The 12,430-nt window shown below is 28.2% G+C and overlaps 4 protein-coding genes across 4 annotated transcripts; 2 read left to right on the forward strand and 2 right to left on the reverse strand.

The window, feature by feature from the left end:
• Window positions 1–2,032: 2,032 nt before the first annotated feature.
• Window positions 2,033–3,600, reverse strand: LOC136774320 (uncharacterized). Its single transcript, XM_066728530.1, has 3 exons — window positions 3,554–3,600; window positions 2,231–2,503; window positions 2,033–2,133 (listed from the first exon to the last, which is right to left on the reverse strand). Exons 1-3 carry the CDS (start codon window positions 3,585–3,587, stop codon window positions 2,045–2,047), a joined length of 396 nt encoding a protein of 131 aa, XP_066584627.1. The 5' UTR covers window positions 3,588–3,600; the 3' UTR covers window positions 2,033–2,044.
• Window positions 3,601–6,366: 2,766 nt separating this feature from the next.
• LOC136774450 (uncharacterized) lies at window positions 6,367–6,889 on the forward strand. Its single transcript, XM_066728750.1, has 3 exons — window positions 6,367–6,483; window positions 6,577–6,822; window positions 6,869–6,889. The coding sequence occupies exons 1-3, from the start codon at window positions 6,367–6,369 to the stop codon at window positions 6,887–6,889; spliced, it is 384 nt and encodes a 127-aa protein (XP_066584847.1).
• On the forward strand, window positions 6,885–8,452 carry LOC136774281 (uncharacterized). Its single transcript, XM_066728471.1, has 3 exons — window positions 6,885–6,931; window positions 7,982–8,254; window positions 8,352–8,452. The coding sequence occupies exons 1-3, from the start codon at window positions 6,898–6,900 to the stop codon at window positions 8,438–8,440; spliced, it is 396 nt and encodes a 131-aa protein (XP_066584568.1). The 5' UTR covers window positions 6,885–6,897; the 3' UTR covers window positions 8,441–8,452.
• A 2,165-nt stretch (window positions 8,453–10,617) lies between these two features.
• LOC136774279 (uncharacterized) lies at window positions 10,618–12,397 on the reverse strand. Its single transcript, XM_066728469.1, has 4 exons — window positions 12,139–12,397; window positions 11,911–12,077; window positions 11,446–11,833; window positions 10,618–11,378 (listed from the first exon to the last, which is right to left on the reverse strand). Exons 1-4 carry the CDS (start codon window positions 12,254–12,256, stop codon window positions 11,242–11,244), a joined length of 810 nt encoding a protein of 269 aa, XP_066584566.1. The 5' UTR covers window positions 12,257–12,397; the 3' UTR covers window positions 10,618–11,241.
• Window positions 12,398–12,430: the final 33 nt, after the last annotated feature.

Consider the following 12,430-nt stretch of genomic DNA (forward strand, 5'->3'; position numbering starts at 1 on the left):
ACCGGAAGTCTATTAGATGCGCGTAAAATATGCGCAGATAACTATGTTGTGTTTATGTAATCAGAAATGTCAATCGTGCAAGCAAACCCGTTGAGCGGAGATAGGTTATGAGTCAAGTTTACTAAAAAACAGCAAGGAGAACAATTTTAATTCTAACCCAAAAAGAAATGCTATCATCGAAGTATCAGATACGTATTAATGTTATATATACATATATATTTGTATAATAAGAATGAGATACTTTGTGAAAATTTTTCTGATTTCAGATAAACTATTATAAATATTGGAATAGGAGAATAATCGTTTTGTTCTTTTCACCATTAAATGTGCTGGAATACATTAAGGAAAATGTCATATTTCTTACAGCAACCCTCTTTTTCAATATGAGGTATGTTCAGATCTCATAGGGCTTTCCCTCTGCTATATCATCTGCATTGAGTTGGACTAAGCGCAATGGGTATTTTGTAAGATTATTCCATTACGTAAGGCCTTTATTATATTTTATATTTACAAATGCAGTGTTATGCTAAGTCATATTGAAATCAAATTATCATACTGACAATTAGGTCATGTGCAATTTAATTGTTTCACAGGTAAATACAGTGTTATGCTTGGTTATAATTTTGCCTGTGTTTGCATAGAGTAGTCTAAATTAGAAATTACTTTGAGGAAATTTCTAGTTACACTTGGTGCAGTTTGACGTAAGAATACAGTTTGAATAAAAAAGAAAAAAATGTTATCAACTAATAATATGCCTGAGTATAAGGTGGTACAATTAGCAGTAACAGCCTTTACTTGCACGCCCTTTCAATTCATAATAATAAATAGGCAAATTGAATTATTATTTGGATAACTGATTATCAGAGTTTATTTAATAAGAAAAATCTACTGCGCTTTGACATGAATGCTATAAGGTAACAACGTATGCTCTATTTCTTATATTTACTTATTTTTCTTACAGCGAGATGAATAACTATGTGGTATGCATTATTCTTGTTATGAATATGAGGATTTGTGAAATCTGCTTTGTTTATAGAGGTTAAAAGAGAATCGAATTTATAAATTGTACAGTATTCTGCCCTGCTGCACCAACCTTCGAAGAAATATTATTTGAAAATCTTCTGTGTTTTATTTTAGATTGTAAATGTCCATGACAAGTACATGATTTATTTTCAAGTGAATTAAATAAGGATAATGCGTTTTAATGCTTTAAGTATTAATGTACCTTCAATATTTAGAGTTTCGGAAGAAATTTCTACCAAAGTGATATCATCTTGGATTGATTTTCTCAAAATGACACAATGTTGGATAAGAGTAATTGATACAAATTATCATAAATTCTAATTATCTAAGGAGAATAACAATATTCAGTCAAGACTTTTGACATAAATCTAATAAGAAGCTGTGCTATAATGGTGTATCAAAGATTCAAATTCGGAACTATACTGTGTAATACGAATTATTAATAAAATCTCAAGGGTTTTTAGAACAAATGGTATGTTGCAAAAATTTTCTTATTTAAATCATATTTTTATTTCTTTACTGCCCCATAGACCTAATGGTACCTTCACCTATTTAACGTTAAGTTAAGAATTTGTTAAATCAGCGTTTTAATGATTAAGATATAATTGTTTGGTAAATTGTTCAGTCTTCTGTCCTTTTGTTGAAATTGAAAATATCCATAACCAGTGTTTGCACAAACGAATTTAACGATAGAAATATATTTTAATGTTATATGAATTAATTAATCTTAAATATTTGTAGCTTATACGAAGAGATTTCTATGAAAGTCAAATGAACATATTAAGCTGTATTTCTTGAAGCAAATATATTGTATAAGAGTGTTAGTAATACAAAATACATGAGAAATTATTTATTATTAAAAATATCAATCATTTTTGTAAGAGATACGTATTTGTAATTTCCAAAAGAAACAAATATATTATACAGGTATAAATAAAATCTAATCAAATGTATGTTTTTAATAGTAACTATTTCAAATTAAAGTGTATAAATAAGTAATCTGATGGTTTTACAATATAAATTAATTTAAATTTAATAATAACAAGCCTTTCAGGTTTCCAAGCGTCAACTTTTTAATTTTTGATGAATCAATATTTTTAAATAATAATTCTGAAAATTGAAAAAAAAAACATTTTTTTATCAATATAGTTAGAAAACGAAATAAATTTATTTATTACTATGCTAAAGGACTATACAAATTAATTACCTTGATTCTTTAAGAGTTTTTTAATTTGCAATATAACGGTTTGATTTAATAAGACAGATGTATTGATAAAATTATGAATGTATTGCAATTTCTCCTTTTCAGATGTGCATCCTGCTAATGATTTTTCTAAAAAGGCCCAACCGCCTTCATCGTCCAAGAGCCAATTTTGAAACGAGCGGGAATATTTTCTCTTATGCACAATATTTTTGCCGTGGCCTCTATCAATTTGGGCAATCTCAATGTTATAAATCTTTATTAATTCAATCAGCTTTTCTGAAAGTAAAAGTTTATTTATTACAAAAATAAGGTTTCAACATGGTTTTCCCAGATAATAAAATTATTTCCAACGACATAACAATTATCAATTTTGTTACAGGAGCTGTATTAAGTAGCAAAAGACTTTGCACAGAGCTTATAGTGATATTAGTCCTTCGTACAATTTCCTATGCACCTTAGAAAAAATGTTGCTCCCGTCCGTTTTGAAACAAAGTTTTCATCGCCAAAACTTACAGTATGTTAAGTATTTTTTTATCTCTGGAGCACGTTAAGATGGATATTTCATTATAATAATCGCGATCAAAAGTAAAATATTTCTATTTAACGTTAAATAATATATTATTATAATATTTTGAGAAGCTCTTGATATAAATTTACCTAATATGAATTAAAAAATAGTGTATTTCATTTCAAACATTCGAGATGATGGTCACTTGATTGAAATTCTTTTTTATTTTCTTTTAATGAGGTAGCTTTTATCTCAAATTTCTTTTCACAGTAACGTTTGTATTTTTTTTTATGTTTTCTTAAATCGATTGAAATGATTCGTCCTTGTCGTAAGATGAAAGAATTTCAACGCTATAATAATAATATATAATAGTTACCGTACAATACTTTATCTACTTTGTGATTGTAGCAATAATGGATATTACTCAATCCTAAGTACTCTTAGATCGAGTGATAACTCTGTTTTATAATGAATTGCGATACGATAGCCTTAGTTTAAGTGGGAAAACTTATGTAATACTTTTCCAACGTTATAGAAATATTAATTAAGAGCCCATTTCCATAAAGTTTTTGCCAATTTATATATGCTATTATTAAAATAATTCATAAATTCAAAGAGTGATATTTCAAAAGAACGCATCAAAAATCGCTTTTATTTTCCTCCTCGATTCCCGGATCTATTTTTACAGAAGCATTTAGAAAATATGCTGCACATCCAAACTCTTCTCTTTTAATATTATTTATTACCATGGAAAAAAGGTTTAAACGAAGGTATAGAATGCTCTACTATATATATGATTATTCTTAACGTATACATACCAACAAAATTACCAAGAGTGGGATGAGACCCCATTTTTTCTTTTAAAGTTTTGTGATACCTTTCTTGGCCATTATTTGTAGTATCATTTACTCGATAAATAGAAAACACCTGTACACCTATTTGCTTCAACCAGTAATTTTTAAAATAATTAAAAAAATTGTAATAATTTTCAAAAAGTTTTCGTTCTGCCATCGTTCTCTTTACAATTTCCACGAATTCTTCTTCAATATTATTCGCAGGCAAATAAGCTAAATTGCATATTTTTCTAAATAATACAATAGCTTTTGTCATTTCTTCAATGTTAGCGTTTGGTTTCGAAAAAATGTTGTTTTTCTTAGCTTTTTTTTTTAAGCTCTATTTAAAATTTAAATATATAGGCAAATTATAATATAGATCTATAAGTGTTAATTATATACAATTGATAATATAATAAAGAATGAAGCAAACTTGGAGAAAATGGAATAGGCATCCAGTGATAAGACAGCCTTGAAAGACTGTTTTAATTGCATTGTGCAATCCAGTTTCGAAATCACATATGCACAGCAGGGGCTCCAAACGTGTCATGATTTTTTCTCTTATAAATTGGAAAATTTGTATATAACTCCTTTCGAATTTGTTGGACATGAGAACCCAGATGATTGGCACAAACTGTTAAAACAGGAAGCAGATATGAAGAAAACCTTTTTTAAGCACACAAGATATTAAACCGATGGAATAAAGTATTTTTAATTACCTTCTCATTATATTTAGCCATGATTGTGAGCAGTTGATACACGTTGTCAATTATTGGCGTAGTATCGAATGTTGCATCGATTGAAAATATCGTACAACATTCGAATTTTTTAATAAACTGCTTATCTGCTAGAACGACCGAAACGTTCTCCTTTCCATGTTCAAATTGGAAAACATTAATTTTATGCAATTTACTATTTAAATTAAATTTCAACAATTGTTTCCATTTTTCTCCATTCATTATTTTTTCGCACTCTTTTAAGCTCTTGGGATTTTTAACAGGTTTCTTTAATCTCCAATTATGCAAAGTACGCCTTATCTTTTTATATGGTATATTAGCTGCTTTAGTAGGGTTTCTGAAAATATAAAACGTATATTAATAATACAAAATAATTAAAAAAGAAATATTATGTATCCCTTACCTGATTGCCACAGAATTATATACGGTTTTCGGTGTTCCTACGTCTCTATTAACGGCTTTAAACAATTTTTGACGAAACTGCGCTATTTCTGCAAAATTATTAGGTTTCTCGTGGTTATGCTCTTTCATAGATTTAAATTGACCGTCCACGAGTTGTGCGGTAGCCGAACAAAGTTTGTTTCCACACCTTAAGTACCTATTAACAATTTTTTAATTAAAACTGATTTTAATCATATAATCTACTCAATATTGAATATTTATGAAATAATTAATAAAATTTCAAAAGTTCAGGTTAAACAGAATTAAACATTTTTATTATTAATAATTGACAAAGTACTTTCGTATAAATTTACTTACGTTATTAGATTTCCCTTTTTATTCTTGTATAAATGTTTTTTATAATAGACATACATATCAGGGTATAAAACTGTAGGCATTAATTTTTTATTTCGATTATCCATATTTTTAATGGGGATACAAAATATATCGGACGTTAATCATACGTTTCATAACACGATTTTAAATCGATCTCTTGACATATATAGAGATAACTTCATAGTTTGAATTAGTTACTTATTTTCTATAAAATCCTTTATCCCCATTAAAAATATGGATAATCGAAATAAAAAATTAATGCCTACAGTTTTATATCCTGATAAGTATGTCTATTATAAAAAACATTTATACAAGAATAAAAAGGGAAATCTAATAACGTAAGTAAATTTATACGAAAGTACTTTGTCAATTATTAATAATAAAAATGTTTAATTCTGTTTAACCTGAACTTTTGAAATTTTATTAATTATTTCATAAATATTCAATATTGAGTAGATTATATGATTAAAATCAGTTTTAATTAAAAAATTGTTAATAGGTACTTAAGGTGTGGAAACAAACTTTGTTCGGCTACCGCACAACTCGTGGACGGTCAATTTAAATCTATGAAAGAGCATAACCACGAGAAACCTAATAATTTTGCAGAAATAGCGCAGTTTCGTCAAAAATTGTTTAAAGCCGTTAATAGAGACGTAGGAACACCGAAAACCGTATATAATTCTGTGGCAATCAGGTAAGGGATACATAATATTTCTTTTTTAATTATTTTGTATTATTAATATACGTTTTATATTTTCAGAAACCCTACTAAAGCAGCTAATATACCATATAAAAAGATAAGGCGTACTTTGCATAATTGGAGATTAAAGAAACCTGTTAAAAATCCCAAGAGCTTAAAAGAGTGCGAAAAAATAATGAATGGAGAAAAATGGAAACAATTGTTGAAATTTAATTTAAATAGTAAATTGCATAAAATTAATGTTTTCCAATTTGAACATGGAAAGGAGAACGTTTCGGTCGTTCTAGCAGATAAGCAGTTTATTAAAAAATTCGAATGTTGTACGATATTTTCAATCGATGCAACATTCGATACTACGCCAATAATTGACAACGTGTATCAACTGCTCACAATCATGGCTAAATATAATGAGAAGGTAATTAAAAATACTTTATTCCATCGGTTTAATATCTTGTGTGCTTAAAAAAGGTTTTCTTCATATCTGCTTCCTGTTTTAACAGTTTGTGCCAATCATCTGGGTTCTCATGTCCAACAAATTCGAAAGGAGTTATATACAAATTTTCCAATTTATAAGAGAAAAAATCATGACACGTTTGGAGCCCCTGCTGTGCATATGTGATTTCGAAACTGGATTGCACAATGCAATTAAAACAGTCTTTCAAGGCTGTCTTATCACTGGATGCCTATTCCATTTTCTCCAAGTTTGCTTCATTCTTTATTATATTATCAATTGTATATAATTAACACTTATAGATCTATATTATAATTTGCCTATATATTTAAATTTTAAATAGAGCTTAAAAAAAAAAGCTAAGAAAAACAACATTTTTTCGAAACCAAACGCTAACATTGAAGAAATGACAAAAGCTATTGTATTATTTAGAAAAATATGCAATTTAGCTTATTTGCCTGCGAATAATATTGAAGAAGAATTCGTGGAAATTGTAAAGAGAACGATGGCAGAACGAAAACTTTTTGAAAATTATTACAATTTTTTTAATTATTTTAAAAATTACTGGTTGAAGCAAATAGGTGTACAGGTGTTTTCTATTTATCGAGTAAATGATACTACAAATAATGGCCAAGAAAGGTATCACAAAACTTTAAAAGAAAAAATGGGGTCTCATCCCACTCTTGGTAATTTTGTTGGTATGTATACGTTAAGAATAATCATATATATAGTAGAGCATTCTATACCTTCGTTTAAACCTTTTTTCCATGGTAATAAATAATATTAAAAGAGAAGAGTTTGGATGTGCAGCATATTTTCTAAATGCTTCTGTAAAAATAGATCCGGGAATCGAGGAGGAAAATAAAAGCGATTTTTGATGCGTTCTTTTGAAATATCACTCTTTGAATTTATGAATTATTTTAATAATAGCATATATAAATTGGCAAAAACTTTATGGAAATGGGCTCTTAATTAATATTTCTATAACGTTGGAAAAGTATTACATAAGTTTTCCCACTTAAACTAAGGCTATCGTATCGCAATTCATTATAAAACAGAGTTATCACTCGATCTAAGAGTACTTAGGATTGAGTAATATCCATTATTGCTACAATCACAAAGTAGATAAAGTATTGTACGGTAACTATTATATATTATTATTATAGCGTTGAAATTCTTTCATCTTACGACAAGGACGAATCATTTCAATCGATTTAAGAAAACATAAAAAAAAATACAAACGTTACTGTGAAAAGAAATTTGAGATAAAAGCTACCTCATTAAAAGAAAATAAAAAAGAATTTCAATCAAGTGACCATCATCTCGAATGTTTGAAATGAAATACACTATTTTTTAATTCATATTAGGTAAATTTATATCAAGAGCTTCTCAAAATATTATAATAATATATTATTTAACGTTAAATAGAAATATTTTACTTTTGATCGCGATTATTATAATGAAATATCCATCTTAACGTGCTCCAGAGATAAAAAAATACTTAACATACTGTAAGTTTTGGCGATGAAAACTTTGTTTCAAAACGGACGGGAGCAACATTTTTTCTAAGGTGCATAGGAAATTGTACGAAGGACTAATATCACTATAAGCTCTGTGCAAAGTCTTTTGCTACTTAATACAGCTCCTGTAACAAAATTGATAATTGTTATGTCGTTGGAAATAATTTTATTATCTGGGAAAACCATGTTGAAACCTTATTTTTGTAATAAATAAACTTTTACTTTCAGAAAAGCTGATTGAATTAATAAAGATTTATAACATTGAGATTGCCCAAATTGATAGAGGCCACGGCAAAAATATTGTGCATAAGAGAAAATATTCCCGCTCGTTTCAAAATTGGCTCTTGGACGATGAAGGCGGTTGGGCCTTTTTAGAAAAATCATTAGCAGGATGCACATCTGAAAAGGAGAAATTGCAATACATTCATAATTTTATCAATACATCTGTCTTATTAAATCAAACCGTTATATTGCAAATTAAAAAACTCTTAAAGAATCAAGGTAATTAATTTGTATAGTCCTTTAGCATAGTAATAAATAAATTTATTTCGTTTTCTAACTATATTGATAAAAAAATGTTTTTTTTTTCAATTTTCAGAATTATTATTTAAAAATATTGATTCATCAAAAATTAAAAAGTTGACGCTTGGAAACCTGAAAGGCTTGTTATTATTAAATTTAAATTAATTTATATTGTAAAACCATCAGATTACTTATTTATACACTTTAATTTGAAATAGTTACTATTAAAAACATACATTTGATTAGATTTTATTTATACCTGTATAATATATTTGTTTCTTTTGGAAATTACAAATACGTATCTCTTACAAAAATGATTGATATTTTTAATAATAAATAATTTCTCATGTATTTTGTATTACTAACACTCTTATACAATATATTTGCTTCAAGAAATACAGCTTAATATGTTCATTTGACTTTCATAGAAATCTCTTCGTATAAGCTACAAATATTTAAGATTAATTAATTCATATAACATTAAAATATATTTCTATCGTTAAATTCGTTTGTGCAAACACTGGTTATGGATATTTTCAATTTCAACAAAAGGACAGAAGACTGAACAATTTACCAAACAATTATATCTTAATCATTAAAACGCTGATTTAACAAATTCTTAACTTAACGTTAAATAGGTGAAGGTACCATTAGGTCTATGGGGCAGTAAAGAAATAAAAATATGATTTAAATAAGAAAATTTTTGCAACATACCATTTGTTCTAAAAACCCTTGAGATTTTATTAATAATTCGTATTACACAGTATAGTTCCGAATTTGAATCTTTGATACACCATTATAGCACAGCTTCTTATTAGATTTATGTCAAAAGTCTTGACTGAATATTGTTATTCTCCTTAGATAATTAGAATTTATGATAATTTGTATCAATTACTCTTATCCAACATTGTGTCATTTTGAGAAAATCAATCCAAGATGATATCACTTTGGTAGAAATTTCTTCCGAAACTCTAAATATTGAAGGTACATTAATACTTAAAGCATTAAAACGCATTATCCTTATTTAATTCACTTGAAAATAAATCATGTACTTGTCATGGACATTTACAATCTAAAATAAAACACAGAAGATTTTCAAATAATATTTCTTCGAAGGTTGGTGCAGCAGGGCAGAATACTGTACAATTTATAAATTCGATTCTCTTTTAACCTCTATAAACAAAGCAGATTTCACAAATCCTCATATTCATAACAAGAATAATGCATACCACATAGTTATTCATCTCGCTGTAAGAAAAATAAGTAAATATAAGAAATAGAGCATACGTTGTTACCTTATAGCATTCATGTCAAAGCGCAGTAGATTTTTCTTATTAAATAAACTCTGATAATCAGTTATCCAAATAATAATTCAATTTGCCTATTTATTATTATGAATTGAAAGGGCGTGCAAGTAAAGGCTGTTACTGCTAATTGTACCACCTTATACTCAGGCATATTATTAGTTGATAACATTTTTTTCTTTTTTATTCAAACTGTATTCTTACGTCAAACTGCACCAAGTGTAACTAGAAATTTCCTCAAAGTAATTTCTAATTTAGACTACTCTATGCAAACACAGGCAAAATTATAACCAAGCATAACACTGTATTTACCTGTGAAACAATTAAATTGCACATGACCTAATTGTCAGTATGATAATTTGATTTCAATATGACTTAGCATAACACTGCATTTGTAAATATAAAATATAATAAAGGCCTTACGTAATGGAATAATCTTACAAAATACCCATTGCGCTTAGTCCAACTCAATGCAGATGATATAGCAGAGGGAAAGCCCTATGAGATCTGAACATACCTCATATTGAAAAAGAGGGTTGCTGTAAGAAATATGACATTTTCCTTAATGTATTCCAGCACATTTAATGGTGAAAAGAACAAAACGATTATTCTCCTATTCCAATATTTATAATAGTTTATCTGAAATCAGAAAAATTTTCACAAAGTATCTCATTCTTATTATACAAATATATATGTATATATAACATTAATACGTATCTGATACTTCGATGATAGCATTTCTTTTTGGGTTAGAATTAAAATTGTTCTCCTTGCTGTTTTTTAGTAAACTTGACTCATAACCTATCTCCGCTCAACGGGTTTGCTTGCACGATTGACATTTCTGATTACATAAACACAACATAGTTATCTGCGCATATTTTACGCGCATCTAATAGACTTCCGGTGGTTTTACATCACTTTCATATATTCTATAGAGTAGCTCAGACTTCCCCAAAAGATTTTGGGTTAAATTGCACACTACCGTTTCCGTGACGTCATCTTACATCAGCTGTGCCGCCAAAGGTCTACCCCCTCTCATGATGGGAAACCTATTAGACTCCTCCTAATCCTCCTATATCCCCTCTTTCCTTTTCTCGCACATGCGCTTTTCTTTAACTACACCTCTACTAAGCTCCAAGATTCCAGGCTTTCCAACAAGAACTCCAAGTACTCCAATCCAACGTCTCCAACCAATCCAACCGACTTGACGACCTCTTGTGTGATACCTTATAAATTTTGGTGCACCGCGTAATTTAAAATTTTTGTTTATTCCACTAAACTTACAAATTCTCTAGAAATATATATATGTATAGGATCAGCAAAGGTTTATTTATTTTATAAAATATAATGTTACTTTATTGTAAAAAAACATTTACAGATTCTTAATATCTCGTAATCTATTTCTTATAATTTTATAATAACATGTTATATGTGTTATAACGAAGAGTGTATATACGTTTAACAAATATAATATACGCTACTACTGATTTGAAAAAGCATATTATAGCAATTGTTTCCTGATTGATGTATGTACATTCTTCAATATCAATGTTTATAAGCTTTTTATAAATAAAATTCATAATAATAATAATGACAAATCTAACTAATTTCATATTGTAAAGTCATATATACATAATATGTGCTATATGTATAAAAAGTTAACTATTCATCAGTTGTATTTATTGTAATACCACTTATTTCATTACTGATTTCAGAAACTTTATCATCTATTACTACTGTTGGTTTTATTTCCTCCTCTTCGTCTGATTCTGACTCAGATGGAGGATAATCTGGAATAGCTGTAGGAGAAATATTGTAATTAATAGCTTTAAATAATTCAAAAAGCTATATAAAGTTCAAACATACCAAGTTTGTCTAATCTTTCTTGTCTGCAATCCACAAAAAACTTTTCTTGTACAGCAATTATTTCTTCGGTATTGGAGCACTTGGCATAACTTTCTAATAATTCAGAATTTAACTCTAAGAAAGAATGGCCCCAAGAAAATTTACCAAGGTAAAATTTAGCTTCTTCTGTAAATCCTGTAATCATTAATGCAGCTGCTATTGCTTCTACACAACTCAGTTGATATGGTTTTCCATAATTAATAGGATTTGCTGCTACAAGAAATGGTAATATTCTTGGATTAGGTGTTCTCATCCTATTAAAAGGAATTTCATCTATACGTGACCAGCTGCAGTCTATTACTGCACAACCATAATCTTTTATAATATCCCGATCCGAGGGACAGACACACTAGAATTATTGAAAAATTTTAAACTATATCATAGCAGAGTATAAATATATTATCTTTTATTAAGGAATAAACTCACTGTTTTTCCAAGAGGTGAAAGAACTAAACCTTGAAATCTAGTGCTGCATCTTAAAGATTTTATTAAACCATGTCTTGCAAGTTTTCTGCCAGAACACTTTTTAGCATCACAGTGCTCAAAATCCCACATAGCTACAGTAAAGGGAATTGAAAATCTTTCTTCGGAATCTAATAATTTGATAAAAGAATTTAATAAAATGAAAAATTTACAAATTGTTAATTATCTCACCAGGCTCATCTTCATCTGATTTGTCATGACATTGAAGAAACATTTCCTCTTTTCCTAAAACTGGACGTTTTTTCTTTTCATGATATCTGTTCTTAAGTTTCTTTCCTTTGGCTGACATTTTTCAAATTATGATTCAAATATAAATGAAATATTAAAGAAATTTATTTAGACCTCACAAAATGTTGTGCTCTCTTTGCAACTTGCCAATATCTCAATTTCAAGGTAATTTGTAATGACGCGTGTTAATGTTAGGTTAGTACATAGCTCAGTATAGGTTAGATGACTATTGGTC

The sequence above is a fragment of the Prorops nasuta genome, unplaced genomic scaffold (assembly GCF_024137725.1).
Source record: "Prorops nasuta isolate Cenicafe-Biocafe unplaced genomic scaffold, Cenicafe_Pnas_1.2 PNAS00006, whole genome shotgun sequence".
NCBI lineage: Eukaryota > Metazoa > Arthropoda > Insecta > Hymenoptera > Bethylidae > Prorops > Prorops nasuta.

Bases quoted from the DNA above. Each gene is read 5' to 3' on its own strand.
- LOC136774320 (XM_066728530.1), bottom strand. From the start codon at position 3,587: ATGGGGTCTCATCCCACTCTTGGTAATTTTGTTG. The intron at 2,504-3,553 runs GTATGTATACGT...TTTTACTTTCAG, and splicing joins CACTCTTGGTAATTTTGTTG to AAAAGCTGATTGAATTAATA. The intron at 2,134-2,230 runs GTAATTAATTTG...TTCAATTTTCAG, and splicing joins AAAACTCTTAAAGAATCAAG to AATTATTATTTAAAAATATT.
- LOC136774279 (XM_066728469.1), bottom strand. From the start codon at position 12,256: ATGTCAGCCAAAGGAAAGAAACTTAAGAACAGATATCATGAAAAGAAA. The intron at 12,078-12,138 runs GTGAGATAATTA...TCAAATTATTAG, and splicing joins ATCAGATGAAGATGAGCCTG to ATTCCGAAGAAAGATTTTCA. The intron at 11,379-11,445 runs GTATGTTTGAAC...TTTCTCCTACAG, and splicing joins AGAAAGATTAGACAAACTTG to CTATTCCAGATTATCCTCCA.
- LOC136774450 (XM_066728750.1), top strand. From the start codon at position 6,367: ATGACACGTTTGGAGCCCCTGCTGTGCATATGTGATTTCGAAACTGGA. The intron at 6,484-6,576 runs GTTTGCTTCATT...AATTTTAAATAG, and splicing joins GCCTATTCCATTTTCTCCAA to AGCTTAAAAAAAAAAGCTAA. The intron at 6,823-6,868 runs GTGTTTTCTATT...ATAATGGCCAAG, and splicing joins TGAAGCAAATAGGTGTACAG to AAAGGTATCACAAAACTTTA.
- LOC136774281 (XM_066728471.1), top strand. From the start codon at position 6,898: ATGGGGTCTCATCCCACTCTTGGTAATTTTGTTG. The intron at 6,932-7,981 runs GTATGTATACGT...TTTTACTTTCAG, and splicing joins CACTCTTGGTAATTTTGTTG to AAAAGCTGATTGAATTAATA. The intron at 8,255-8,351 runs GTAATTAATTTG...TTCAATTTTCAG, and splicing joins AAAACTCTTAAAGAATCAAG to AATTATTATTTAAAAATATT.